The 27624-nt window shown below is 43.4% G+C and overlaps 1 protein-coding gene across 9 annotated transcripts in view; it reads right to left on the bottom strand.

The window, feature by feature from the left end:
- Positions 1–22609, bottom strand: part of citb (citron rho-interacting serine/threonine kinase b) — a 64322-nt gene extending 41713 nt beyond the window's left edge. For 2 of the 9 annotated variants that reach the window (XM_086207598.1, XM_086207595.1), the window contains exons 1-4: positions 22277–22609; positions 10102–10207; positions 9356–9499; positions 9116–9235 (exon numbers count right to left, since the gene is read on the bottom strand). In XM_086207598.1, the coding sequence (XP_086063724.1) occupies positions 9116–9235; positions 9356–9499; positions 10102–10207; positions 22277–22341 (435 nt within the window). In that variant the 5' untranslated portion in view covers positions 22342–22609. Of the gene's footprint in view, positions 1–9115; positions 9236–9355; positions 9500–10101; positions 10208–22055; positions 22128–22276 lie in introns of all 9 variants that reach the window. The other 7 variants (XM_086207594.1, XM_086207596.1, XM_086207599.1 and 4 more) reach the window with 5 other exon arrangements.
- Between the last annotated feature and the right edge of the window lie 5015 nt (positions 22610–27624).

Genomic DNA, 27624 nt, shown 5'->3' with positions numbered 1-27624 from the left:
TTACCGGGCTCCTTTACTGTGGAACCAGCTCTCTCCATGGGTCAGAGAGGCAGACACTTTAACTACGTTTAAGTCCAGGCTTAAGACCTTCCTCTATGACAGAGCCTTCAGTTAGGACTGGTTCAGGTAGCTCTGAACCATTGATAGCTATGCTGCTATAGGCTTAGACTGCTGGGGGACACATCAGGTTACATTGAGCCCTTCCCTCCTCTCCTCTCCTCTCCCCCTCTCTCCTCCTCTCCTCACCGCACATTTTTGGAACTGTCATTACCATTACTTGTTGCACTTTGTAGTTTGGCCTTGGTGTCTCGCAGTCTCTCTGTGTTTCCACAGATCCACCGGAGCCCCAACCGCCGCCTGCATCGCCCCCCCCCCCCCCCCCCTTATTCCCTACTGTTACACCGGCCTGGGCTCCCCTTCCATGAACAAGTCTGCCATCCAGTCCCCCATCAAGCTGGCTTGCTCTCCCTGCCTCCCCTACCAGAAGCTTCCTTCTTCAGCTGTTATTAACATTTCCGTGTTTCCCACATTTTGTATTGTAAACTGTTTTCTTGTCTGTAACAACATCTACTGCACGTCTGTCCGTCCTGGGTGAGGGATCCCTCCTCTGTTGCTCACCCTGAGGTTTCTCAGATTTTTCCCTGTTAAAAGGGTTTTCTATGGAGTTTTTCCTCAGTCGATGTGAGGGTCTAAGGGCAGAGGATGTTGTTATGATGCCATGTGAAGCCCTTTGAGACAAACTGTTTGTGAAAACGGGCTATACAAATAAAATTGCCTTGCCTTGCCTTGCCTTGATACTAGCATGTCACAATACTGTCACAATAATGATACTAGCATGTCCCAATGCTGTCAAAATAATGACATGAGTATGTCACAATACTGTCACATTAATGATACTAGCGTGTCAATATACTGGCACAATACTGATACTAGCATATCACAATACTGTCACAGTAATGATGCTAGAATATCACAATTCTGTCACAATAATGATACTTGCATGTCACAATACCATCACAATAATGACACTAGCATGTCAAAGTACTGGCAAAATACTGATACTAGCATGTCAAAGTACTGGCACAATACTGATACTAGCATGTCACAATACTGTCACAGTCATGATGCTAGCATATCACAATTCTGTCACAATAATGATACTTGCATGTCACAATACCATCACAATAATGATACTAGCGTGTCAAAATACTGTCACAATAATAATACTTGCATGTCACCATAGTCACACTAGCATGTCACAATACTGTCACAGCAATGATACTAGCATGTCCCAATGCTGTAAAAATAATGATATTGGCATGTCAAAGTCATGGCACAATAATGATACTAGCATGTCAAAATACTGTCACAGTAACGACACTAGCATGTCAAAGTACTGGCACAATCCTGATACTAGCATGTCACAATACTGTCACAGTAATGATGCTAGCATGTCCCAATGCTGTCAAAATAATGACACGAGCATGACACAATAGTCACATTAATGATACTAGCGTGTCAAAATACTGTCACAATAATAATACTTGCATGTCACCATAGTGACTATAGCATGTCATAATATTGTCACAGTAATGATACTAGCATGTCCCAATGCTGTCAAAATAATGACACGAGCATGTCACCATACTGTCATATGAATGATACTAGCGTGTCAAAATACTGTCACAATAATAATACTTGCATGTCACCATAGTGAAACTAGCATGTCACAATATTGTCACTGTAATGATACTAGCATTTCAAAGTACTGGCACAATACTGATACTAGCATGTCACAATACTGTCACAATCATGATACTAGCATGTCCCAATGCTGTCAAAATAATGACATGAGCATGTCACAATACTGTCACATTAATGATACTAGCGTGTCAAAATACTGTCACAATAATAATACTTGCATGTCACCATAGTGACACTAGCATGTCACAATATTGTCACAGTAATGATACTAGCATGTCCCAATGCTGTCAAAATAATGATACTATCATGTCACAATACTGTCACAGTTATGATGCTAGCATGTCACAATTCTGTCACAATAATGATACTTGCATGTCACAATACCATCACAATAATGACACTAGCATGTCCCAATGCTGTCAAAATAATGACACGAGCATGTCACAATACTGTCACATTAATGATACTAGCGTGTCAAAATACTGTCACAATAATAATACTTGCATGTCACCATAGTCACACTAGCATGTCACAATACTGTCACAGTAATGATACTAGCATGTCCCAATGCTGTCAAAATAATGATACTAGCATGTCACGATTCTGTCACAGTCATGATACTAGCATGTCCCATTGCTGTCAAAATAAGTCAAGTCAAGTTAAGTCAATTTTATTTATATAGCGCCAAATCACAATAAAGTTCTCTCATGACACTTTACAGGTAGAGCAGGTCTTGAACCATGCTCCTTCAATGAATTTGCACCCAACAATTCTCCATCAGCAAGCACATCCTACAACAGCGGCGACGAAAACCTTCCTTTTAACAGGCAGGAACATCGAGCAGACCCAGGCTCAATGGGGACGGAGAGAGAGCAGGAGAGCAGGACAGAGACAAAGACAGAGAATGGAGGCAGACATTTATGCAGAAGGAAAGAGTGGGACAGAGATAAAGAGAGAGATAAAAGGAAGAGACTGATGGACAGATGGGGACGTGAGCAGGTGGAGCTACGGGTGGCAGCTTGAGCCTCTTCAGGTCTGCAGCCTCCTCCAGCAGCACCCGGGATCTGGGATGAGGGGAGCCCAAAGGCTCCAGAGAAGAAGATGAGTTAGTAATATGTATGAGTAAGATTTATGTATGACAAATATAGGAGGACAGAGAGGAGTCGAGAGAAGCCCAATGCACCATGGGAGATCCCCCGGCAGTCTAAGCCTATAGCAGCATATCTAAGGGCCAGCCTAAGCAGCCCAGCTATCAGCCTGATCAAAAAGGAAGGTCTTAAGTCTGCTCTTAAAGGTCGAGAGGGTGCCTGCATCCCAAATAATGATACTAGCATGTCACAATACTGTCACAGTAATGATGCTAGCATATCACAATTCTGTCACAATAATGATACTTGCATGTCACAATGCTGTCATCGTAATGACAACAAAAAACCCAAACGTTAGAGAGAATATGGCGCTCTTCCAAGCTGGAGCAGTCTCATATAATCTGGCAAGACAGCCTTAAAAGTTATAAGAAAGCCCTTCGTATAGCTAGAGCACCCTACTACTCTGTACTAATCGAGGAGCAGAAGAACAACCCCAGGTTCCTCTTCAGTCCTGGAGCCACACTGACAGAGAGCCACAGCTCTACTGAACCAAGTAGTCCTGTTTCCCTGGGAAGCAAAGAGTTCATGGACTTCTTTAATGAGAAAATTGTCCTGATTCGAGAGAAACTTCTTCTCCTGCCATCAGCTGACAACATGGCACCTAGAACCCAGAACCTTAGAGGCAGCTGGAGGACCAGACACACACTTGGATAGTTTTTCTCCCATCAGCCTTCATGAGCTCAGTTCAATAATGTCCTCCTCTAAACCTCCACCTGTCTCCTGGACCCCATCCCAACTAAGCTGCTCCAAGACTCTCTCCCCTCGTTAGCCCCTCCCTCTTAGATATGATCAATGTGGCGCTGGTATCTGGTTCCGTCCCTCAGTCCTTTAAAGTAGCAGTAATTAGACCCTCCTCAAAAACAAGCCTGGATCCAGAAGTTCTACCAACTACAGACCAACATCACATCTTCCTTTTCTCTCCAAGGTTCTGGAGAAAGCAGTTGCTAAACAGCTCTGTGACTTCTCCACAGCAACAGCTGGTTGGAGGATTCAGTCAGGTTCCAGGTTCATCCTAGCACAGAAACAAAACTAGTCAAAGGTACCAGTGACCTCCTACTGGTACCAGATGAGGGACTGGTCTCTGTGCTGGTCTGATTAGATCTCAGTGCAGCTTTGATACCATTGATCACCATATCCTTCTACAGAGACTGGAACCTGTCACTGGTATTAAAGGAACTGCACTCAACTGGTTCAGGTCATATTTACTAAGTCCATCTCAGTTGGTACTAACTAATGATAAACCCTCGGAAAACCCCTGTAGTCACGTATGGTGTTCCACAAGGGTCTGTGCTTGGACCAATCCTCTTCACCCTTCATCTGCTTCCTCTCGGTCACATTATCAGGAAACACTCCATTAATGTTCACTGCTATGCAGACGAAACACAGCTGAACTCATAAATGCATCCTCATGAAATAAATCAGCTGACTAAACTGGAGGCCTGTCTGAAGGAGATAAAAACTTGGATGACCCATAATTTTCTTCTATTAAACTCTGATAAACTGAAGTCAGTGTCCTGGGCCCAAAACATCTTAGAGCAGCGGTCTCAAACTGGTCCAGTTAAGGGCTGCTGTGGCTGCAGGTTTTCATTCCAACTCAGCAAAAGCAACACCTGATTCTACTTAAATCAATTAAGCTGTGTCCACACAGCTCATTTGTTGGCTCAGGTGTTGCTTTTGCTGAGTTGGAATGAAAACCTGCAGCCACACTGGCCCTGACTGGACCAGTTTGAGACCCCTGTCTTAGAGACACCCTATCTAATGAGATAGGTACCCTGGAAGGTATTACCCTGGCCCCCAGCACCACCGTAAAGAACCTAGGAGTTCTTTTTGATCAGGATCTGTCTTTTAATGCCCACATTAAGCAAATTTCTAGGACTGCTTTCTTCCATCTACATAACATCGCTAAGATCAGACACATCCTGGCTTAAGAAGATGCAGAAAAACTAGTCCCTGCCTTTGTCACTTCCAGGCTGGATTACTGCACCTCCCTCCTACCAGGCTGGACTAATAAGTCCCTAAAGACTCTCCAGCTGGTCCAGAACGCTGCTGCGTGTTGACTAGAACTGGTAGCAGAGACCAGGTCTCTCCTGGACTGCTTCTCTGCATGGCTCCCTGTCAGATTCAGAACAGAATTTAAAATTCTTCTTCTACCATCAAAGTCCTCAACAGTCAGGCTCCTTCATCCCTGACAGAGCTCCTAGTCCCCTATGATCCAGCTAGAACCCTTCACTCCCAGGATGCAGGGTTCCTGCTGGTTCCTAGAGTTCTAGCAGTAGAATGGAGCCAGAGCCTTCAGCTATCAGGCTCCCCTCCTGTGGAACCGTCTCCCAGTTTCAGTCCAGGACCCAGACCCCCTCTCTAGGTTTAAGAGCAGACTTAAGACCTCCTTGTTGATCAGGCTTATAGTCAGGACTGCTTAGGCTGGCCCTTAGATCTGCTGCTATAGGCTCAGACTGCTGGGATCTCCCATGATGCACTGGGCTTCTCTCTCCTCCTCCTGTCCTCATACGTGTTACTACTCCTCTTCTTCTCCCTTCATCCCAGATCCTGGTGCTGCTGGAGGAGGCTCCAGACCTGAAGAGGCTCCAGCTGCCACCTGTAGCTCCACCTGCTCACGTCCCAGTCTGTCCATCAGTCTCTCCTCCTGTCTCTCCCTCTTTATCTCTGACCCTCTCTTTCCTTCTGCATAAATGTCTTCCTCCATTCTCTGTCTTTGTCTCTGTCCTGCTCTCCTGCTCTCTCTCCGTCCCCATTGAGCCTGGGTCTGCTCGACGTTCCTGCCTCTTAAAAGGAAGGTTTTTGTCACCACTGTTGCAGGATGTGCTTGCTGATGGAGAATTGTTGGGTGCAAATTCATTGAAGGAGTGTGGTACTGGACCTGCTCCACCTGTAAAGTGTCATGAGAGAACTTTTGTTGTGATTTGGCGCGACAGAAATAAAACTGACTTGACGTGACTTGACTAATGATACTATCATGTCACAATACTGTCACAGTAATGACACTAGCATGTCAAAGTACTGTCACAATAATGATACTAGCATATCACAACGCTGTCACAGGAGTGATACTAGCAAGTCAAATTACTGTCACAGTAGTGATACTAGCATGTCACAATACTGTCACAGTCGTGATACTAGCATGTCACAACACTGTCATAGTAGTGATACTAGCATGTCACAATACTGTCACAGTCGTGATACTAGCATGTCACAACACTGTCATAGTAGTGATACTAGCATGTCACAACACTGTCATAGTAGTGATACTAGCATGTCACAATACTGTCACAGTCGTGATACTAGCATGTCACATGCTGTACCATTAACATTTTATCTACTTCTGGCCTTGTTTCAATGTTCGTTTTTTCTCTGTACCACATCGTTTTGTTTGTTCTTGTCTGATTTTGTGTTATTTTGCTTGTTTTAGATGCAGCCATTTTGGCCAGGTCTTGCTCGAAAAAGTGATCACCTGATCTCAAGTGACTTCCTGGTAAAATAAAGGTTCAATAACAACCCCATCATGGCTCTTGCAAACATATGTTTGTCAAAGTGGCTCCTGACCAGGTTGGGTTGAGCACTACTTCTCTACAGCAACATATTTCTGAGGTTGAGGAGGAAAATTCTAAAACGTCAGATTTAGAAGATCAATTTTGCCCCCCAAAAAACATCAGGAAACCGTGTTTCTAACAGGAACAGCTGCAGGTTTTTATTGCATACTGAAGGTTGAGTCTGTATAAAGGATTTGACAACTGAGATTAAACAACATCCACTATAGGGCATAGAGACAATCAACTTGTGATACAAAACAGCTGAACTGCTTTTCACACAGGCTACAATAGAACTATCAATACTTGGCACCATTCTATCATGATACATAACAGTATCAATATTTTTGCCCACATTTACATAAAAATGCTATGAAGGCCAGGATTCATTAGCAGAACTGAGCTGAAAACGTGCCTCAAAGTAAAGGAATACAGCTTTCAAATGAAGAATTCATCAGTTCCCTCCTACGACTTCTTCCTGTTCTGAACTGAGCACCAACATGGAGAAGCAGTTAAAACAGATTGATGCACATCTGTGTCGCCATCACAGAAGTCCTGAATCTCACATGAGCTTAAGAGTGAGCGACTCCAGGGTGAGGAGTAAGCTACCTGTGCAGGTTTGAGAACAACGGATCCGACATTGTGAGTCTTGTACACCTGGCTAGTTACATGTGTGTATAGTTTTAAAAATACATACATGGAAACAATATATTTCATTTCTGAAAAAAGAAAATTAAATTAAACTTAAATTTAATATTTACCAGGTGCATCTGAGCTTTAATTTGCCTTCATTCAGAGTTTCATTTTCTTAATGATGAGGAACATCAAGGAAGGTGACTGACAGCACTCTTGGTTTAACCCTCATGTGATTCCACACACACGCATGTGTGCATGTACACGTGTGTTCATATGCAGGGAGGTTGCCTATTCTTTGAGTTCTGTCTTTAGTGACATCGTCCCTTACTCGGGTTTGCAAGTCTTAATGGCTCTGGTGCAGATTACTTTGAAAATGAATCTCTATGTTTGCTGATCCAACACTGGCTTCTGCAAAAAGACAAAGCCAAACACTGCAGTCATTTGACAGAGCGTGGGAGACAGATGCTTTTCAAGATGAATGCTGGATTTAGCTGCCGTAGATACCCTGCAGAGAGGCATTTGCACGAAAACACAGCCACACCATCTGCATGGGCAGTAAACTAGCCTCATACATATGAACTTTTAGTTTATAATCATTTTTATTTGTTCAATATGAATAAAAATGCTTTTATTCGCTCTTATTTTGCCCTATAGAATAAAATCTATCAGTCAATACCTAACCTTGAGGATTAAAACCTGGGTTGCTAACAAGAGTCTAAAGGAGCCTACAGAGGTCTTGGAGGTCATTAAAGGTCATCAGGGGAAATACAAGAAGCCTGAGGCTTAGTGGTGGTGACCTTTAAGTCATGTGACCCTGGTGTAGCGCCTTCATAGGCTACCGTTAGCCATCAAAGATTAAATCTATTTTGTAGTTTTATACGGTATATATAACATCAACAGGATGGTAAGAACATCCATCAAAACCTAGTGGAGCTCTGGAGAGCAACTCAAACCTACACAGGTGACCCTCGGGTGTTATATACCAGGGTGATGTACCAACGCTGCTGCTGCTCTGCATAGACCTGATCCCCCTCAGTCAGAACGCCACTAAGACAGGCTACTGATCCGGTTCTGATCCACCACCAGTCTCCTCCTCTACATGATGAGATCCAGCTGTAGGCAGGAATAAATGTCTCTCTCTCTCAAATACACGTATGTACAATATGTATGTACAGTATGTATGTATGTATGTATGTGTATATATATATATATATGTGTACGTATGTATGTATACACACACATACACGCACACACACACACACACACACACACACACACACACACATAAATATGTATATATAGTGTAATGATTGTTTCTCCACCAGCCTGAGTTTAGGCCCAGCACCTCGTCACGACAGCCTGCCCACTGCATCAGTGCTCTCTTCACTCTAAGTATATGACTCTCATCACCATGGCAACCATTGCACAATGTATTCAGAGCTTCGTAACCAGCGCTAGTGTAGGCTGAGCAAAACAGGTTGTTTTTTCAGTTTCTTTTAATTTAAAAAAGAAGGGTTGCTTAGTGCCAGGAAGAGAATTTTTCTCACTATTGTCCTAAAATGTTGATTTTGTGTCAAAGTGTGACAGCTGGCAGCCATCAGCCATGTGATGCTCACACACATACTGTACATACCTAAACACACACTCAACACATTTGATTTCATTGACTCAAATAACAATATTGCTGGTTCCACAGAGATTCATGTGTGGACCCTGTGCAAAACAGAGTGAAATATTCTTTGATTCAAATAATTGCATTGGTTTTCCCAGATGGAGCTTGTTTTGATTTGAAATTTCAGCCTGACTGCAAATGGAAAGTCTTGGGAGTCCCCATGTCACGTGTCTGAGCAGCACTCACATCCCTCCCACTTGACCTGGGTATAGAAAATACTCTTGCAGGACATTCTTAACAGGTTGTTGCCACTTGACATCATTTAACAAGCATTCTGTCCACACCAGAGTCTTTTGAGAATCTCCTTGAGTTCAATCTGGAGTTTTTGTCACATGCACTGGTCTGATTCAGGCATGCATGTGAACCCAGTGACCTCCTGAGGTGACTCTGTCTCAGAGATGTGGTTTTACCTGCTCTTTGATCTCCTGCAACTTGTTGCTCTGCTCCCGGATGTCGTGGAGGAGCTGCAGAGCTTTGTCATCCTCCTGTGACACTTCCATACGAGCTTGTTCCAAACTACGCTTAAGGCTCTGAAACGAAACATACACGTAGGCTCTGTTTTATAATTCCTGCTGCACCTGTAGCCGTCAAATCCTAATACATTTGAATACATGCTGAAGCATCATCATAGTAATGTCAGTGATACTTACACTGCACTCCGTGATGTAGGTCGCCAGGTCCTGTTCCAGGATGGTCCTCTGGGTCTCCGACGCCTTTAGCTCGATGTCCTTCTGCTGCAGCACTGACTCTAAGTCAGACATCTTCCTCTGGACAAGTGAGATCTCCTGCTCAACCTGGAGACAAGAAGACAGCACCGAGCTGAGTTTTCATGACTTTCTGGGGCCCCTGGATGCCAGCAGGAAACATCAGTACAGCATCTCCTCAGGGAGCAGCTGTACTACTGTAACAACAATATTAGTATCATACACTAGAAATGAGAGTGTACAAAGCTGCTCTTGCTTGGTACCGCATGTTATCAGACCAGTAGCGTTCGATGATTCAGTTAGAATGTGCCACTGTGGACGCCTGAAAACCAGAGACACAACAGGACTGGCTTGACAGTCCCAGCACTTGGTGTAGAACAGCATGGACACACAGTCCAGGTGAGTCAACTTTACGCTAACCTCTGAGACCAACAGGACCTGAATTTGCTAATTGCATTCAAATTTTGCACTTGACAGTGGGATGGTGTGGTGAATTAGCCCTCACACTTCTCTCCCTAGGATTCCAGGCTGTGGACAACATGCATCATCTTACAAAGAAAAAAGTCTGACCCCGTCAGCAGAGGTGTCAGCAAGTCCAGCACAGAGGATTAATGGATCTCAGTGCAAAACCAGATGATACAGTATATCATATTTTGGGGATCACCCTTCTCTAACCACATGAAGAATAATACCTGTGACATGTGTCCAGTAATTCTGGCTGAGTTCTGTTTGTAAATGGATGAGTTTGTACCAAGGGCAGTGGTCTCGTCTCCAGAGGTGATGGGTGCAGTCACAAGTCTGTTGGAGTAAGAGGGAGACAGAGGGATTCAGAGAGGGACAGAAAGGGAAGATGGAAGAAAACAAGACAGTAAACTGATGTGTCTCCGAAGCTGACACTTTGAAACCTTAGCGTTTGCTACGGTTAACCACCAGGCTCCCCTGTTTGATAGGCTGAGAATCCCACTGACTATGTTCTGATCTGGCCCATGTGGCTTTCATGAGAACATGAACAAATCACATTTTAATACAACAGAAAGCATTAAAGCAACAACATGTTGGAGATGTTAACACAGTGTAATCACATGGATGATGATCAGACCATGTTTTTATCTAGTGAGTATACTCCATCCCGAGCTGACCAAACACGCTGGACGCTCTATAAATAGAGCTTGTGTTCTCACAACAGCCTCTTTTACCACCACTGGATATATTTGGCAGCTTTTGTGATCAGGAGGCAGGCGGGAGAAAGAGCGACGCAGGAGAGGATGTCTATTAAAAGCACGAAATCCCCTCCCCCTCCTGCCTACTGCTCGGCTCTAGAACATGTGGACTGTTACTGTGTGTTCCTATTGTCAGACATGTTCGAATAGTGTTCAGTTTCTTTTGTATGAGTGTTCAGATATGCCATGTAAGTCTTCAGATACGTTTATGACTTTTCATAAAGGTTCTAAAAGTGTCCAGATACATTCCTTTCGGGTTCAGATACGTTCTATTAGTGTTCAGATATGTTCTTTCAGTGTTAAAATACGTTTGATTAGTGTTCAGTTACGTTCTATTAGTGTTCAGATACGTTCCATTAGTGTTCAGATATGTTCTTTCAGTGTTAAAATACGTTTGATTAGTGTTCAGTTACGTTCGATTAGTGTTCAGATACGTTCTTTTAGTGTTCAGATACATTCTATTACTGTTCAGTTATGTTCTCTTCGTGTTTAGATACATTCTATTAGTGTTCAGATATGTTCTTTCAGTGTTAAAATACGTTCCATTAGTGTTCAGATGTGTTCTTTGTGTTAAAATACGTTCGATTAGTGTTCAGTTACGTTCTATTAGTGTTCAGATACGTTCTTTTAGTGTTCAGATACATTCTATTACTGTTCAGTTATGTTCTCTTCGTGTTTAGATACATTCTATTAATGTTCAGATACGTTCTCTTAGTGTTCAGAGACATTCTATTAGTGATCATGTACATCTGCCAATGTTCAGATACGTTGTTAATGTTCAGATATGTTCTTTTAGTGTTAAAATACATTCTATTAGTGTTCAGTTATGTTCTATTCGTGTTTAGATATGTTCTATTAATGTTCAGATACGTTCTGTTAGTGTTCAGATTCGTACTATTAGTGTTCAGATTGATGTATTCATGTTCAGAGACGTTCTATTTGTGTTCTGATACGTTCTATTAGTGTTTAGATACTTTTTATTAATGTTCTGATATGTTTTATTAGTGTTCAGTTAAGTACTATTAGTGTTTAGATACATTCTATTAGAGTTCAGGTACATTCTATTAGTGTTCAGATACATTCTATTACTGTTCAGTTATGTTCTCTTCGTGTTCTGATACATTCTATTAGTGTTTAGATACATTCTATTAGTGTTCAGGTACATTCTATTAGTGTTCAGATACATTCTATTAGTGTTCAGGTACATTCTATTAGTGTTCAGATACATTCTATTACTGTTCAGTTATGTTCTCTTCGTGTTCTGATATGTTCTGTTAATGTTCAGATACGTTCTATTAGTGTTCAGATACATTCAATTAGTGTTCAGGTACATTCTATTACTGTTCAGTTATGTTCTCTTCGTGTTTAGATACATTCTATTAATGTTCAGATACGTTCTCTTAGTGTTCAGAGACATTCTATTAGTGATCATGTACATCTGCCAATGTTCAGATACGTTGTTAATGTTCAGATATGTTCTTTTAGTGTTAAAATACATTCTATTAGTGTTCAGTTACATTCTATTCGTGTTTAGATACTCTCCCTTATTTTTTAGACAGGTCTATTGTTGTTCAGATACATTCTCTTGATGTTCAGATATGTTCTATTAGTGTTCAGAGATGTGCCATTAGTGTTCAGAAACGTTCTATTCATGTTTAGATACTCTCCCTTATTTTTTAGACAGGTCTATTATTGTTCAGATACGTTCTGTTAATGTTCAGATATGTTCTATTAGTGCTCAGAGACGTTCCATTAGTGTTCAGAAACGTTCTATTCATGTTTAGATACTATCTCTTATTTTTTTAGACAGGACTGTTATTGTTCAGATACGTTATATTAGTGTTAAGATATGTTCTATTAGTGTTCAGTTACGTTCTATTCGTGTTTAGATACGTTCTATTAATGTTCAGATACATTCTATTAGTGTTGAGATTGGTGTGTTAGTGTTCAAATACGTTCTATTAATGTTTAGATATGTTCTATTAGTGTTCAGATACATTCCATTAGTGTTCAGAGACGTTTTATTTGTATTCAGATAAGTACTATTAGTGTTTAGATACGTTCTATTAGTGTTCAGAGACATTCTATTAGTGTTCGGATACATTCTATTAGTGTTCAGATACGTTCTGTTAGTGTTCAGATACGTTCTACTAATGTCCAGATACGTTCTGTTAGTGTTCAGATACATTCTATTAATGTCCAGATACGTTCTATTAGTGTTCAGATTGGTATATTCGTGTTCAGATATGTTCTGTTAATGTTCAGATACGTTCTATTAGTGTTCAGAGACGTTCCATTAGTGTTCGGATACGTTCTATTAGTGTTCAGATACGTTCTTTTAGTGTTAAGATATGTTCTATTAGTGTTAAGATACATTCTATTAGTGTTCAGTTACGTTCTATTCGTGTTCAGATACATTCTGTTAGTGTTTAGATACTTTCTATTAATGTTCAGATACGTTCTATTAGTGTTCAGATACATTCTGTTAGTGTTTAGATACTTTCTATTAATGTTCAGATACGTTCTATTAGTGTTCAGAGACATTCTATTAGTGTTCGGATACATTCTATTAGTGTTCAGATACGTTCTGTTAGTGTTCAGATACGTTCTACTAATGTCCAGATACGTTCTGTTAGTGTTCAGATACATTCTATTAATGTCCAGATACGTTCTATTAGTGTTCAGATTGGTATATTCGTGTTCAGATATGTTCTGTTAATGTTCAGATACGTTCTATTAGTGTTCAGAGACGTTCCATTAGTGTTCGGATACGTTCTATTAGTGTTCAGATACGTTCTTTTAGTGTTAAGATATGTTCTATTAGTGTTAAGATACATTCTATTAGTGTTCAGTTACGTTCTATTCGTGTTCAGATACATTCTGTTAGTGTTTAGATACTTTCTGTTAATGTTCAGATACGTTTTATTAGTGTTCAGATACTTTCTATTAGTGTTTAGATACTTTCTATTAATGTTCAGATAAATTCTATTAGTGTTCAGATTGATCTATTAGTGTTCAGATACGTTCTATTAGTGTTCAGATACGTTCTATTAGTGTTTAGATTCTTTCTATTAATATTCAGATACGTTCTACTAGGGTTCAGATTGGTGTATTAATGTCCAGATACGTTCTATTAGTGTTCAGAGACGTTCCATTAATGTTCAGATACGTTCTATTAGTGTTCAGATTGGTGTATTCGTGTTAAGATATGTTCTGTTAATGTTCAGATACGTTCTATTAGTGTTCAGAGACGTTCCATTAGTGTTCAGATACGTTCTATTAGTGTTCAGATACGTTCTTTTAGTGTTAAGATATGTTCTTTTAGTGTTAAGATATGTTCTATTAGTGTTAAGATACATTCTATTAGTGTTCAGTTACGTTCTATTGGTGTTCAGATACGTTCTATTGGTGTTCAGATACGTTCTATTCGTGTTCAGATACGTTCTATTAGTGTTTAGATACTTTCTATTAATATTCAGAGACGTTCTATTAGTGTTCAGATAAGTACTATTAGTGTTCAGATACGTTCTATTAGTGTTTAGATAAGTACTATTTGTGTTTAGATACGTTCTATTAGTGTTTAGATAAGTACTATTTGTGTTTAGATACGTTCTATTAGTGTTTAGATAAGTACTATTTGTGTTTAGATACGTTCTATTACTTTTCAGATCAGTCTGATAGTGTTCATATACGTTCTATTAGTGTTCAGATATGTCTGTTAGTGTTCAAATACATTTCTTTAATGTTCATATTCATTTTGTCCTGATTCAGATTCAGATGAAGAAAACATTATTGATCTCCTTTGGGGGGCAATTCAGGGAGCAGAGAGTGGTACAGTTACAACAACAACACAACATGAGATAAGTAAGTGCAAGGAAGTCTCCACCTCCCGGGGTTAGCAGCTGCTTTGTGAAGTGCATTATAGAAGTAGTGGTGCAGTAGAGGGAGTAGTGCAGTAGAGGGAGTCGTGCAGTAGAGGGAGTCGTGCGGTAGCGGTGGTCGTGCAGTCGAGGTAATAGTGCAGTACAGGTGGTTGTGCACTAGAGGTAGTAGTGCAGTAGAGGGAGTAGTGCATTAGAGGGAGTAGTGCAGTTGAGGTGGTAGTGCAGTAGAGGTGGTAGATCAGTCGAGGTAATAGTGCACTAGAAGTAGTAGTGCAGTAGAGGGAGTAGTGCAGTAGAGGGAGTAGTGCATTAGAGGGAGTAGTGCAGTTGAGGTGGTAGTGCAGTAGAGGTGGTAGATCAGTAGAAGTAAAAGTGCAGTAGAGGTAAAAGTGCAGTAGAGGGAGTACTACAGTAGAGGTGGTAGATCAGTCGAGGTAATAGTGCACTAGAAGTAGTAGTGCATTAGAGGGAGTAGTGCAGTTGAGGTGGTAGTGCAGTAGAGGTGGTAGATCAGTAGAGGTAAAAGTGCAGTAGAGTTGGTAGATCAGTAGAGGTAAAAGTGCAGTAGAGGTAAAAGTGCAGTAGAGGGAGTACTACAGTAGAGGTGGTAGATCAGTCGAGGTAATAGTGCACTAGAAGTAGTAGTGCATTAGAGGGAGTAGTGCAGTTGAGGTGGTAGTGCAGTAGAGGTGGTAGATCAGTAGAGGTAAAAGTGCAGTAGAGTTGGTAGATCAGTAGAGGTAAAAGTGCAGTAGAGGTGGTAGTGCAGTAGAGGGAGTAGTACAGTAGAGGTGGTAGATCAGTCGAGGTAATAGTGCACTAGAGGAAGTAGTGCAGTAGAGGGAGTAGTGCATTAGAGGGAGTAGTGCAGTTGAGGTGGTAGTGCAGTGGAGGGAGTAGTGCAGTAGAGGGAGTAGTGCATTCGAGGTGGTCGTGCAGTAAAGGTAGTAGTGCAGTAGAGGTGGTAGTGCAGTAGAGGGAGTAGTGCAGTGGAGGGAGTAGTGCAGTAGAGGGAGTAGTGCATTCGAGGTGGTAGGGCAGTAGAGGGAGCAGGGCAGTAGAGGGAGTAGTGCAGCCTGCAGGCCGACACTGTAGCCTGCAACCAGATGGCAGCCTCTCGAATGCTGGGAAGAGAGCGTGGGAGGGGTCCTTCAGGATCTGGGCAGCCATGCCGCAGACCTGCTGCTCATACACAGCCGTCAGGGAGTGAATGGGAAGTCCAGTAATTTTGGAACACACCTTGACGATGCTATGTAGGGGGCTCTTGTCCTGCAGGTTGATGAGTGGAACCAGCAGACCACTGAGAACCATAAGACTGATTCAATAAATGTGTAGGAGAAGGTCAGAAGGATCTTGTTGCTGACAGAGAAGGAGTTCAGTTTCCTCAGCAGGTACATTCTCTGGTGGCACTTCTTCAGGATCTCCTCCATGTTAAAGGAGAACCTCAGGTGGTCCTCAAAGACGGTCCCCAGATATTTGCACTCCGTTACAGTCTCCACCAATGACCCATGGATCATGGTGGAGACGGCAGCAGCCATCTGCGTCTGTCTTCCGGAGAAGGTCACCACCATCTCCTTGGTCTTGCTGACGTTAAGCTCCAGCCGGGAGGTGGAGGTGTCACACCAGTCAACCAACTGCTGCAGGGCAGGTCCATGCTGCTGGGTGGAGCCGCACAGGAGGGACAGGAGGACTGTGTCTTCAGCAAACTTCACTAGATGACAGTCAGGTTGTGAGGCCCTGCGCTCATCGGTGTAGAGGAAGAAGAGCAGAGGTGAGAGCACTCAGCCATGTGGGGAGCCTAGAGGTGGTAAGGAGGTCAGACAGGCTGCTGGTGATCCAGACTCTCTGTGTTCTGTGAGTGAGGAAGTCCAGGATCCAGAGAAGGAGCTGGTCGTCCAGGGTGAAGTTTAGGTGGAGCCTCTCTGCCAGGATGTGTGGCTGCAGGGTGTTAAAAGCAGAGGAGAAGTCACGAAACAGAAGCCTGGCCCAGGTGTTGGGAAGCTGGAGGCTCGGGTGTCACTGACGCCCCCGCCTGCCCGATGTGTGAATTGTAGGATTCAAGGATCTTTATTGTCATACCATTCGCATTTCCATGTTAGTGGTACAAAATTAGAACTCAGGTCCCGGTATAAGCCAAGGTAATAGGAAGCTAAGGACAAAAATAAAGTCAAGTAACAGAATATGTACATATATCTATATAAAAAAGATACAAAATCAAATATAAACACTGTGTGTAAAGTAGACAGTGCTGTTGAGGTTGGGAGATATTGCTCTAATGGAGGGGTATATGTATATATATATATATATATATATATATATATATATGTACACACACACATATAAACAGTATGTACATGTAATCAGTTGAGGGATATTGCACTTAATGGAGGAGATATTGCTCTGAAAGATGGGAGAGTGTGGGAGACTACAGCGCACGGCTCAAGTTCAGCAGTCTGACAGCTGCAGGGAAGAAACAGTTCCTGAGCGTGGTGGTCTTGCTCTGGATGCTCCTCAGCTGCCTGCCAGAGGGGAGAGGACGAAACAGACTGTGAGCGGGATGGCTGGAGTCCTTCATGATGCGGAGGGCCCTCCCCTTGGATTGTGAGGTGTAGAGGTCCGAAATTCAGGGATTGGTGCTCCCCACAGTTCTCTGTGCTGCCTTTAGGGGTGGAGATGTGAGCCTGACCAAGAGAGAATGTGCTGTGTAATGACCCTCTCCGTGGCTTTCATCATGTGGGAGGTGAGGACCACTGGGCAGAGGTTGTTAGGGATCTTTGCAGGGTTCCTCTTGGGGATGGGGATGATGGTGGAGTGTTTCCAGAGCCTGGGGACAGCGCCAGTGTCCATGGAGGTCTGGAAGAGGCTTTGGAAGATGCATCCAAGCTGGTCAGTGCAGTGTTTGAGGGCCTAGCCACTGATGTTGTCGGCGCCAGGCGCACTGTTCATCTTGGTCCTCTGGAGGGCCCTCACAATATTTTGGTGCAGAATGTGATGGGGGATGCGCCGGGCTTGAGGTGGGACCTGGTGTTGGCAAGCTGGGTGGAGTTGTCGGTCTCAAACCTGGTGTAGAAGGAGTTGAGGTGGTTGGGGAGGGATGGATGGCTGCTGCCACTGAAGTGGACTGAATCACTGGTGACAGAGTTAACAGCTGTCACGCTCTTCAGACGCTGCCAAGCAGCACGGAGGTTCCCCTGAGGGAATTTCTCCCCCACTGTGTTTTTGTACTTCAGCTTGGCGATCTTGATGGCTCTTTTGACCTCCTTGCTTATCTCCTTCTCCTCCATCTCAGACCCAGTGAGGAAGATCTGTTTCCTCCTGCTGATGATCTCCTTCATCCCCTTGGTGACCCAGGGTTTATGATTGGGGAAGGTGGTGATTGATTTAGAGGGGATGATGTTCTCCTCGCAGTAGTTCATGTAGGAGGAGACCACATCCACCTTCCCATCAGTGTCATTGGAGGGAGAGAGGAGGTTGCTCCAGTCAGTGGACTCCAGACATCCCTGGAGAGCAGGGTCCACTGTTCCCTCACTGGTCCACTGTTTGATGGTCTTGGTCACCTTCTCAGCTTTCCTAGTGACCAGGCTGTAGGCAGGGATAAGCAGGGTGGTGTGGTGATCAGCAGAGCTGGGGGGGGGGCAACAGACCTGTAGGCATCGCGAACAGAGCCATAGCATCTGTTCAGTGTCCTCCCCAGGCGGGTGGTGCATGATATTATTGTGTAAAGCCTTTCAGGGATTTGTCAGGGTTGCAGTGGTTGACGTCCCCAAAGATGAATTTAGAGGAGTCTGAGGATAGTTGCTCCAGCTCATTCAGGGTGGTTCTGATGTGGTGGACTTCGCTCTGGGGTGGATGCAGACCAGGACAAAGAAGAGTTGTGCGAATTCCCTGGGGAGGTAGAACGGGAGGAGAGAGACTGCCAGGAGTCCGGAGTGCACAGTTTCTCTCTCACATGAGCGGTGGAACACCAACAAAGCTTCACGTATAAACACACACCTCTGCCCTGTAGTTTCCTGGTGACGTCACTGTTGTGGCCCAGTCTGATGGGGGAGCTGAATCTGTCCATGTGCATTGCACTGGTGTCAGCATCCTTGTTGAGCCAAGTCTCTGTGAATGCCAAGATGCGTGCGCTCCTGTACTCGTGCAGGTAGTTTACGTTTGCCTGGAGTTCATCTGTTTTATTCCGCAGCGAGTGGACGGTGGCGAGGATGACTGTTGTTCAAGTCAGGCTGGCGTTAGCAGATGAACTCCACAGACTTCCTGGAGCTTGTGAGCTAACGTAAGCCAGAAACAGTATACAAAAAATATATATATCTAAACAGACAAGATGGTGGCTCTGCTGGTGTTAGCGTTAGCCGAGTGTACAGGATGAAGAAAAGGAAGTGAAAGTTGAAGGAAGTAGGTACAAACAAGCTCACATGAGCTCCACAGGCTTCAAGGAGCTAGAAAGCTGACGTGAGCCAGAAACAAAACACACCGAGCCGGAATAACAGAGGGAAGGCAAATGTAATTAAAGCTGCAAGCAGCGTTGTTAGGGCCTGAGCCCCCGCGCGGCCTACGGCCGCGTCCTTGACACCGGCCCGAATCCAACGGTGTAATCGGCAAATCCCTAGGCCTTGTAGTTTAGGAGATACGAGCCTCAGTGCGCTGCACAGTGTGAGTGCAGAGCTGAGAGCTGGCCCTTTAAGAGCCCCTCCCTTCTCTGCTCGCTCTCTGCCATCTGTGTCAGAGCTGAGAGCAGAGCTGAGAGCAGAGCTGCCAGCTGGCCCTTTAAGAACCCCTCCCCCGCTGCACTGTGTCTGATCTGTGCTAGAGTGAGAGCAGAGCTGAGAGCTGGCCCTTTAAGAACCCCTCCCCACTGCTCTGTCTTTGATCTGTGCTAGAGTGAGAGCAGAGCTGAGAGCAGAGCTGAGAGCAGAGCTGAGAGCAGAGCTGCCAGCTGGCCCTTTAAGAACCCCTCCCCCGCTGCACTGTGTCTGATCTGTGCTGGAGTGGAGAGAGTGGAGGATTCAGAGAAATGTAGTGTGTAAAAGCTGAATAACTCGGCCTACGTTGGTCAAAAGTCACACAAAATACCATATTTTTGTAGGGATTTTTGTCAGGAATACAGTGGTGTGTTTTTAAAAGCTGTGGAATGTATGGTGTAGATGTGAGAAGCATTTGTTTGAGAGTATGTACCCTGAGAGGACACGCTCTCCCCATAGACTTCCATTGTAAGGCGAAAAGTGTCTCCCCCACTTTGACGGCTCATAAAATCCAAACCGAGCGCGTAGTATATTAACCTTGAACAACTTTTAATCAGCACAGTTGGGAGAGTAATGTGTGAAAGTTTGGAAGCCCTGGCATTTACGGTTTAGGAGGAGATAGATTTTGTTCGGGGTGCAAAATTGTCCAAAATTAGACATTTGTGTCCAAATTGTGGACATCCTGTTACAGTTAGGTCAGGGGTGTGAGTGCATGATTTATCCGTCTTGATGAGACGAGTTCAATGGTGTTTGTCCCATGTCTGTAGGACATTCCTACAGTCTGTGGCGTGGTTTTTTGTGTATGTAGGTGGCGCTATTGAGTAGAGCGCCTCTTTTTTTTTTAATTATCGAATTTTTCGCCGCACCCGATGTGCTTACCAAATTTGGTGAGTTTTCATGCATGTTTAGGGGGTCAAATTAACTTTTGAAGTGGCGAGTGTGACTTCGAAACATAATAGGGTCTTCGCCAGGGACTGGCTCAGGCCCTAATAAAAAAGAGTGAAAGTTGATGTAAGTTAAGTTCCCACGGACTCACATGAACTCCGCAAAAACCTTCTAGGGGCAGGGCTGCAGGACAGGTCCTTGGCAGCACAGGTGAAAATGCACCTGTTGCTACAGCCTAGAGTCACTCACACCAGTTCACAGCTCTTCTCCCTTCCTCTCCCCTCCAGCTTGATCACTCACCCTCTCCAGATAGTAAGAGCTGTTTTATTCCTATTGCCATGACAACAAGAAGTTAGCAACACTGCAGTCATGCCAGGGAGGTTCAGGGCTCCAGGCTGGTGCCATAGCAGCAGTCCAAAGTTCTAAGTACAGTTCCCAGCTGAGCACCACAGGCTTCAAGCGCTTGAAGGGCCAGACCCTCTGGAGAATGTGACACTACAACGCTGTGCAGCTTTGCTGACGTACATTTGCATTACTCAGTACATCTGTGCATTTGAACATCTGAATACATTTTAATAAATGTAAGTATTTTATGGCAGTGATGCTCTACGCACCCTTGGAGTGTTCTAAAGGGGGAACTAGCACCAAATATGGCTGCATTCCATTCTGTTCAGGGCTCTCGTATCAGATATGTTTGCTCAATAACATGATCTGGGACACATAGAACCTTTATTAATGTGCTAATACAATGACAACTCAAACATATAAAGACAGATCAAAAAGCATGTGTACTACAAATGAAATAAGTACCTTTGTATGACATAGAGTTAAAAAAATAACTACTGTTATCTGCAGAGGTCATACTTAAGTATTTGATACTTGTGGCAATAGAAGGCTTTTAAACAAAACTGCAAAAGTAAAGCAGTTGAGTGAATGTTTTCCTACAGAAATTTGGTAAAGACTTGACTTAAGCATGTCTCTCTATAAAATAAACATGAACCACTTGAGAAAGTACTTCAAAAATACCATCTGTCATTATATCACAAATCCAGATGAGGATCAGTGTGGGCTTCTGAAGGAGACTTTTGGGGAAATGACGCTCTGGGACATGGAGCAGGAGAGCTCCTCTCTCATCACAACTCAAGCTAGCGCTGACAGATCTGTTCCATAGAGAGTTGGACGCTTCTGTGCCCCTGGTTCCCTCTCTGCCATTCAAACAGGTAAAAACAGATTTTAATATACAACCAAAGATGTGACTATACCCTCCTCCTGGGAGACAATCATATACTGTATGAAATATAATCTACAACTTGGCAATCATACTCTGCAGTATACTACCATTATTGACCTGTCTTTAATTGCCCACAATCTCTTTTATGAATATTCTGTGTTGTTCTGCCTGTAAAGTCCTGTCAGTACTGTAAAATGCAAATCAGGTAAATAGGCACCAAAGAGAACCAGCAAGCTTCCTGCATCTCTCCTCTACCCTTGGCAAAACCTGCTGTTACCATAGAGATACTTGCCTCTAACTACAGTCTCCATCTTCTCAGACTTTTTCCTTGTGACTTCGTAAATGTAGTTTTCCCTCGGCTGAATCTCAACCCAGACAATTACACCTTGTCAACTAGAACATTAAACTTGCTACAAGATACACTGGTATAAAGCCACACAGTGTTAGAAAACTCACTCAGTTTTGATGTTGATTAATCCAGTTCCATAAAAAAGCATGAAGAAAGCTCATTAAGGAACCCCCCCACGCACACACACACACACACACACACACACACACACACACACACCACCGCCACCCTGGTGGGCTGACAGCCATCTGTATGAATATATGCTACAGTGAGCACACCATGAAGAGAGATGGCAAACAAAGCATTTCAGTGTCGTGACCAAAAATGGCACTCACTCTTTCTTGATAGATAAGATGCAGCCGCTGCAGAAGACTGGTGCACCCAAGCTATGTCATCACTCAGCTCTCCTGTCAGTCAGTCAAACAATCAATCAGTAGTTCTGATATGTTGAGATGGAAAACAAAACATTGATCGGAGCTAAAGGCACAACAACAGCTCATGTTTGTATTCTTTGCTTATCCTCACTCCTCCTCTTAGCCAGTAAATCAGTACTTACTGAGAGATGGCTTCAGCTGACAGCTCCTCAGAAACGGCACCTCCTCGTCCAGTAAGCCTGTTCATGGGGGGTCTCCCTAGGAAGCCACCAGCCAGAACGAGCGCTTCGCTGGTTCATCCCATTCGAGGATGTCATTCTCACTGTAGAGAGAGAAGAGCTGAGGGGGGAGAGAGCTACTGCTGCTTTCAGAGAGGACCACTCTGGAGGAATTGCATTGTAGAGTAATGCAGCAGCTATGTGATCACATACAGTAGCTCTCTCTCTCTCTCTCTCTCTCTCTCTCTCTCTCACTCTCACTCAGTCTCTCCCCCTCCTGTCACCAGCTCACCCTTTTACCACCCCCAACTATTTCTTGCTCTCACACACTGCAGCAGCAGCAGCAGCAGCAGCAGCAGCAGCAGCAGCAGCAGCAGCAGCAGCAGCAGCAGCAGCAGCAGCAGCAGCAGCAGCAGCAGCAGCAGCAGCAGCAGCAGCAGCAGCAGCAGCCGCTAATCACGTTAATGTATGCAGCTTGAAACACTGCGAGAAGACTCTGCTCCAAATAGTTACAAACTACTGTAGGTTACTGTCTGCTGCAGCTCACTGGTGACTAAGGACAAGCCCCACCCCCACACACACGCACACATACACAAAAACACTGATACCAACACACCAACGCAACACCACACGCTGTCACAAAGTAAAGTATACTGATGTTCAACAGTAATCACATATCCTACACAGAGGTAGTTAATTTGATTTTTGAAAATAACCAGCACTAGCAAAGGCATGTGAGTACTGTCATATAAAACAGCACAACTGGAGAGCTACCAAGACTCCACCCTGTCAAAGGGTTGTCCCCTTGAATCTGCTTCATTGATAGTTGCTATCTCAGAGCATGAACACGTCCAGGAAACATTATCAATCTAAGACTTCTCTGCAGGTCATCACCTGCTACCAAGGTGACAAACCACTTTCTTAAGGACACCTACGTAGCTCAGTATCAGCATAGACATTTCATTTTGCTACCTTAACAAAATAATGCGGCATGTCTTGAAATGAAAAAATTTTAGCTTTAACATAATACTGCATTTTGTTTTAGGCGGTGGCCTGAGTTCAGCCTGCTCTCAGTCTGAACTCAGCCTGTGTTCAGCCTGTGTTCAGCCTGCTCTCAGCCTGAACTCAGCCTGTGTTCAGCCTGCTCTCAATCTGCTCTCAGCCTGAACTCAGCCTGTGTTCAGCCTGCTCTCAATCTGCTTTCAGCCTCTGTCTTACAGTTTGACTCAACAACATCTAGTTATTTCAATGATAGATGAAGATGTAGCAAGAGATGCAACTGCCCTGAGATTATTATAAAAATCATAAATAAGTATATCTTTAAAGTAGACAGATACTTCCATTTACAAAGACTATATACTTATTCACAAGCAATGAAGTCCCTTAAAAATCCCTATAACATACTGCTTGTAACATGATATTTTTGTGGTTAAGATTTACTGTCATCAGTAAGAAAAGGGTTGTATCCTTGAATTGAGACTTCATGCCTTGTATTACCTAGCAACAAGCTACTGCAAGGGTCTCTAAGGATAATTCCGCTTAATACTAAGGTAAGACAGTCACTTTCAAACCATTATATTGCTTTCTGCAATATTCAAACACAATATTGTTAATTTTCAGAGTTTTTGACAGTAGTTCATTTTCAGTAGATAGAAATCATGATGACAAGAGCAGTACCTCTCCATCAGGAGTCATCGGCGTCCCAGAACATCTAGCTGTGGAACACATGTGAAACCACTGCCATCCAATGGCTCAATGGTGGAATAGCTGCATTAGTATCTTGTGTGGGTACAAATCTGAGGAGTGAAGTTAAGACTATTAGAGTAAAATGCTGCAATCTGGAGGTTTGCAGGGCCTGGCTTTGCTCCGTAGCAGGAAGCCAGAGCTTGCATTAGTTGAAGGCAGTGCCGGCCCTGCATGACTAAGGCTCGGTCTTACATAAGCACCCAACACTCAATACTGGCAAGACGCTGCTCTGGACACTGACTGTAAAGTGTCACTATAGAGCAAGCAAAAGTCACGGTTGGAGGGGATTTAAGGTTGCTGACTCATTTGATAAATCACACAGAAGAGGATGCAGGGAGGGGACAGAGAAAAGGAGGCTTGCCAATGTATTGACAAAGATGTTGATGTTGCTGGTAATCCTTGACTGAGAGGCTATCAATGTTCACTGTACGTAAATCAGTTCTGTCAGTGTCCATTCATTTATACATACACACATACATACATATGTACAGATTATACATATATATTTTCATACATATGAAGAGAGAGAGGGAGTACTGTATTACAGAAATGTGTAAAATGACAGTATAATTAGTCATAAATTGAAGCCATATATCTCACCACCTCCATGCTGATTGGATATAATGAGGAGGCTGGTGATTGTGCCACCAAGCCAAAGAGGAAGTAGTTGTGATACCTTTGTCTTCCACATGGGGCGCAATTGTCCATTATTAAGAGTGGAGTGAGTGATCATGAACTGTTAAAGCCAACATGATGAACCATTTCAGACTGATGTCCATGCAATGATATAACAAGATCCATGTAACCATGAGATGACAAAAGGGTTTCATCTACCAAAAACATATATTTAGCACAATTCCCTTGAGAACTTCCCTTCAGGGTCACAGTTATTCTATACTGGGGCAGTCAGGGTTCTAGTAAATATTGGTTGGAATAAAACCTGCAAGAAATATGTTGTAAGAGCAACTACGTGCAGTGATCAGCAGCAATAATAGAACAAGATACTTGTTAAAGAACAAAGGTTGTTGCCATTTGTTTCCTTGTATTTGTCATCAGGGCCAATAAGGACAACTTGATTGGTGGATGTTCTCAGGGTCTCAGCCATGATCCGGGTGCTGTGCGGACCCCTCGGCCCTGAAGCTGGGAGACTGTGGACCAGCAGGCTGTGACCCACTTCTTATCTGCTCCAGAGGCTTTGTTGGTCCTCATTCAGCACTGATCCTCCACACTGAGACATACGTGTAGAAACAAACATACTCCCTGTCTGTCACCTCCATAACTTGAGTCCCCCAGATTCTGGACTGTGTCTTTTTTCAAGGCTCCAATATTTTTCCATCACCAACAACAAACCCAAGAGGACGAACCTCTGTGAGTCCATCTAAATCCTACATGCTGGTCCTTTTAGAAGTGGATAAGTGCTGGATTATGACATATTTAAACTTCCTTTAAGTGTAAAAATTGACATAAAGTAAAAACCAAAAGAAAATTAAAGAGAAGGAAAAAGCCTGTTGATATCCAGAAGCCAAACCGACCACTATACGGACTTATGATGCAGAGTTGTGTCAACACTGTACTGTGTTATCCTGTTAAAGGGGATGATTTTAATTACCTCTAACTAATAGTAACTGTAGCTGTCAAGTAATAATGGTTCTCTCCACATTATAAAGTAGTATACTTCAATCAAGCACACTCACACTGTCAATGTCAAACTACAAACTGAAACAACTGAAGTTACCCTTGGACCATAAACCCACTGAAATGAAAAACCTGTTCAAACAATTTTCCTTCATGTTATAAAACACATTGTTCAAACTGCTAAAATTAACTAGTTATCTTTTCAACAGGCCAGTAGCCACCCGTATGTACTATTCTCCTCTATCCAGAGGAAATACTTTTTGTGTGTATATTGTATATTTCCTGTATTAAGCTTTTATTAATAAAGTGCACTGCTTTTATGTTCATCAGTCCCACATTACCAGTTAGCTAGCTAGCCAAAACATCATCCCTGGAGCAGACAGCTATGAATACAGCAGTTGCATGAATCGTTAGCTCACTTTAGGCAGGTGCTTTGAGCAGGTGTATTGGCCCTTTTCACAACACTGACCCTCACTGGCTGAAAACCAATCCATCATGTTCCCATACAGAACCTGCTCTGATGCCCGGCTCCAGGGGCTGTAGCTCTGTTATAATATATAATATGATGTAACAGTCCATTGGAGGTCGACGTGGTCAGTGTCATGGGTCCATTTGTAATGTAGGATTATGTAATGCGCTGTCTGTGATAAATCAAACAGTCACACTGACATATTGTAGGGTGAACATACATGTATTAAAAAGCAAATTATGGTCACATTCTATTTAGTGTCAAAGTACTCAGTTCCTTTATTTATGGAAAAAGTAAAACTCTCAATTCAAATTGTTCTTAAAAATATAGAGGTAGGTCGTGAATAATGAGTTCCTTTCAGTATCAAAATTAAAAGTATACATTCCACACAGTGCATTTTCTAGTGACCTCTGACCTCCACAGGTCTGTGCTGCCCTGGTTTAGTCCTGTCAGGTTAAGACTTTTATCTTCAACAGTTTTCACCCTGTTTTCTTTGCAATCATATTTTTCTTCAAAAATGATGGGGATGAGGTGAGAATTGTGGGGTGAAAGTTAGAGGTTCCCTTAAATGTAAATACTCAGGTAAAGAACAGATACCTCAGCATAGTACTTAAGCAAAGTATTTCACATAAACTACTTGGCTTTTCATTTTGCCCTCCAGCATGTCTGATCACACAGGTCCATGTTGCGATTGACCGTAGGCGTGGCTGTGAGAGCCAATGGTTGTCTGCCTATATGGATGATGGATGGTTGGATGGATGGATGGATGAATGATGGATGGTGGATGGATGATGGGTGCATGGTGGATGGATGGATGGATGGATGGATAGAAGGTGGATGGATGATAGATGGATGGTGGATGGATGATGGATGGATAGAAGGTGGATGGATGATAGATGGATGGTGGATGGATGATTGGTGGACGGATGGACGGATGATAGAAGGTGGATGGATGATGGATGGATAGATGGTGGATGGATGAATGATGGATGATGGGTGAATGGATGGTGGATGGATGGTGGATGGATGATGGATGGATGGTTGGATGGATGATTGATAGATGATGGGTGGATGAATGATGGATGGGTGGATGGTGGGTGGATGAATGGATGGATGGATGGATGAATGATGGATGGATGATGGGTGGGTGGATGTATGATGGATGGTGGATGGATGATGGATGGATGATGGGTGGGTGGATGTATGATGGATGGTGGATGGATGATGGATGGATGGATGTTGGATGGATGAATGATGGATGGATGATGGGTGGGTGGATGGATGGTGGATGGATGATGGATGGATGGATGATGAGTGGATGAATGATGGATGGTGGATGGGAAGGCTCAGTTGTCGTCGAGGGGGGGCAGGGGTGGGTGACAGTTGTGCTGGGCCGGTCCTCCGCTCGGTCACGGCCGCAGACGTACCGAATCATGGCGCTATCATTTCCAGCCAATAAGAA

Source organism: Aulostomus chinensis, chromosome 6 (genome assembly GCF_037954235.1).
Source record: "Aulostomus chinensis isolate RoL2024-O1b breed Wild chromosome 6, RoL_Achi_v1.0, whole genome shotgun sequence".
Lineage (NCBI taxonomy): Eukaryota > Metazoa > Chordata > Actinopteri > Syngnathiformes > Aulostomidae > Aulostomus > Aulostomus chinensis.
This window is presented reverse-complemented; position numbering and strand designations above follow the sequence as displayed.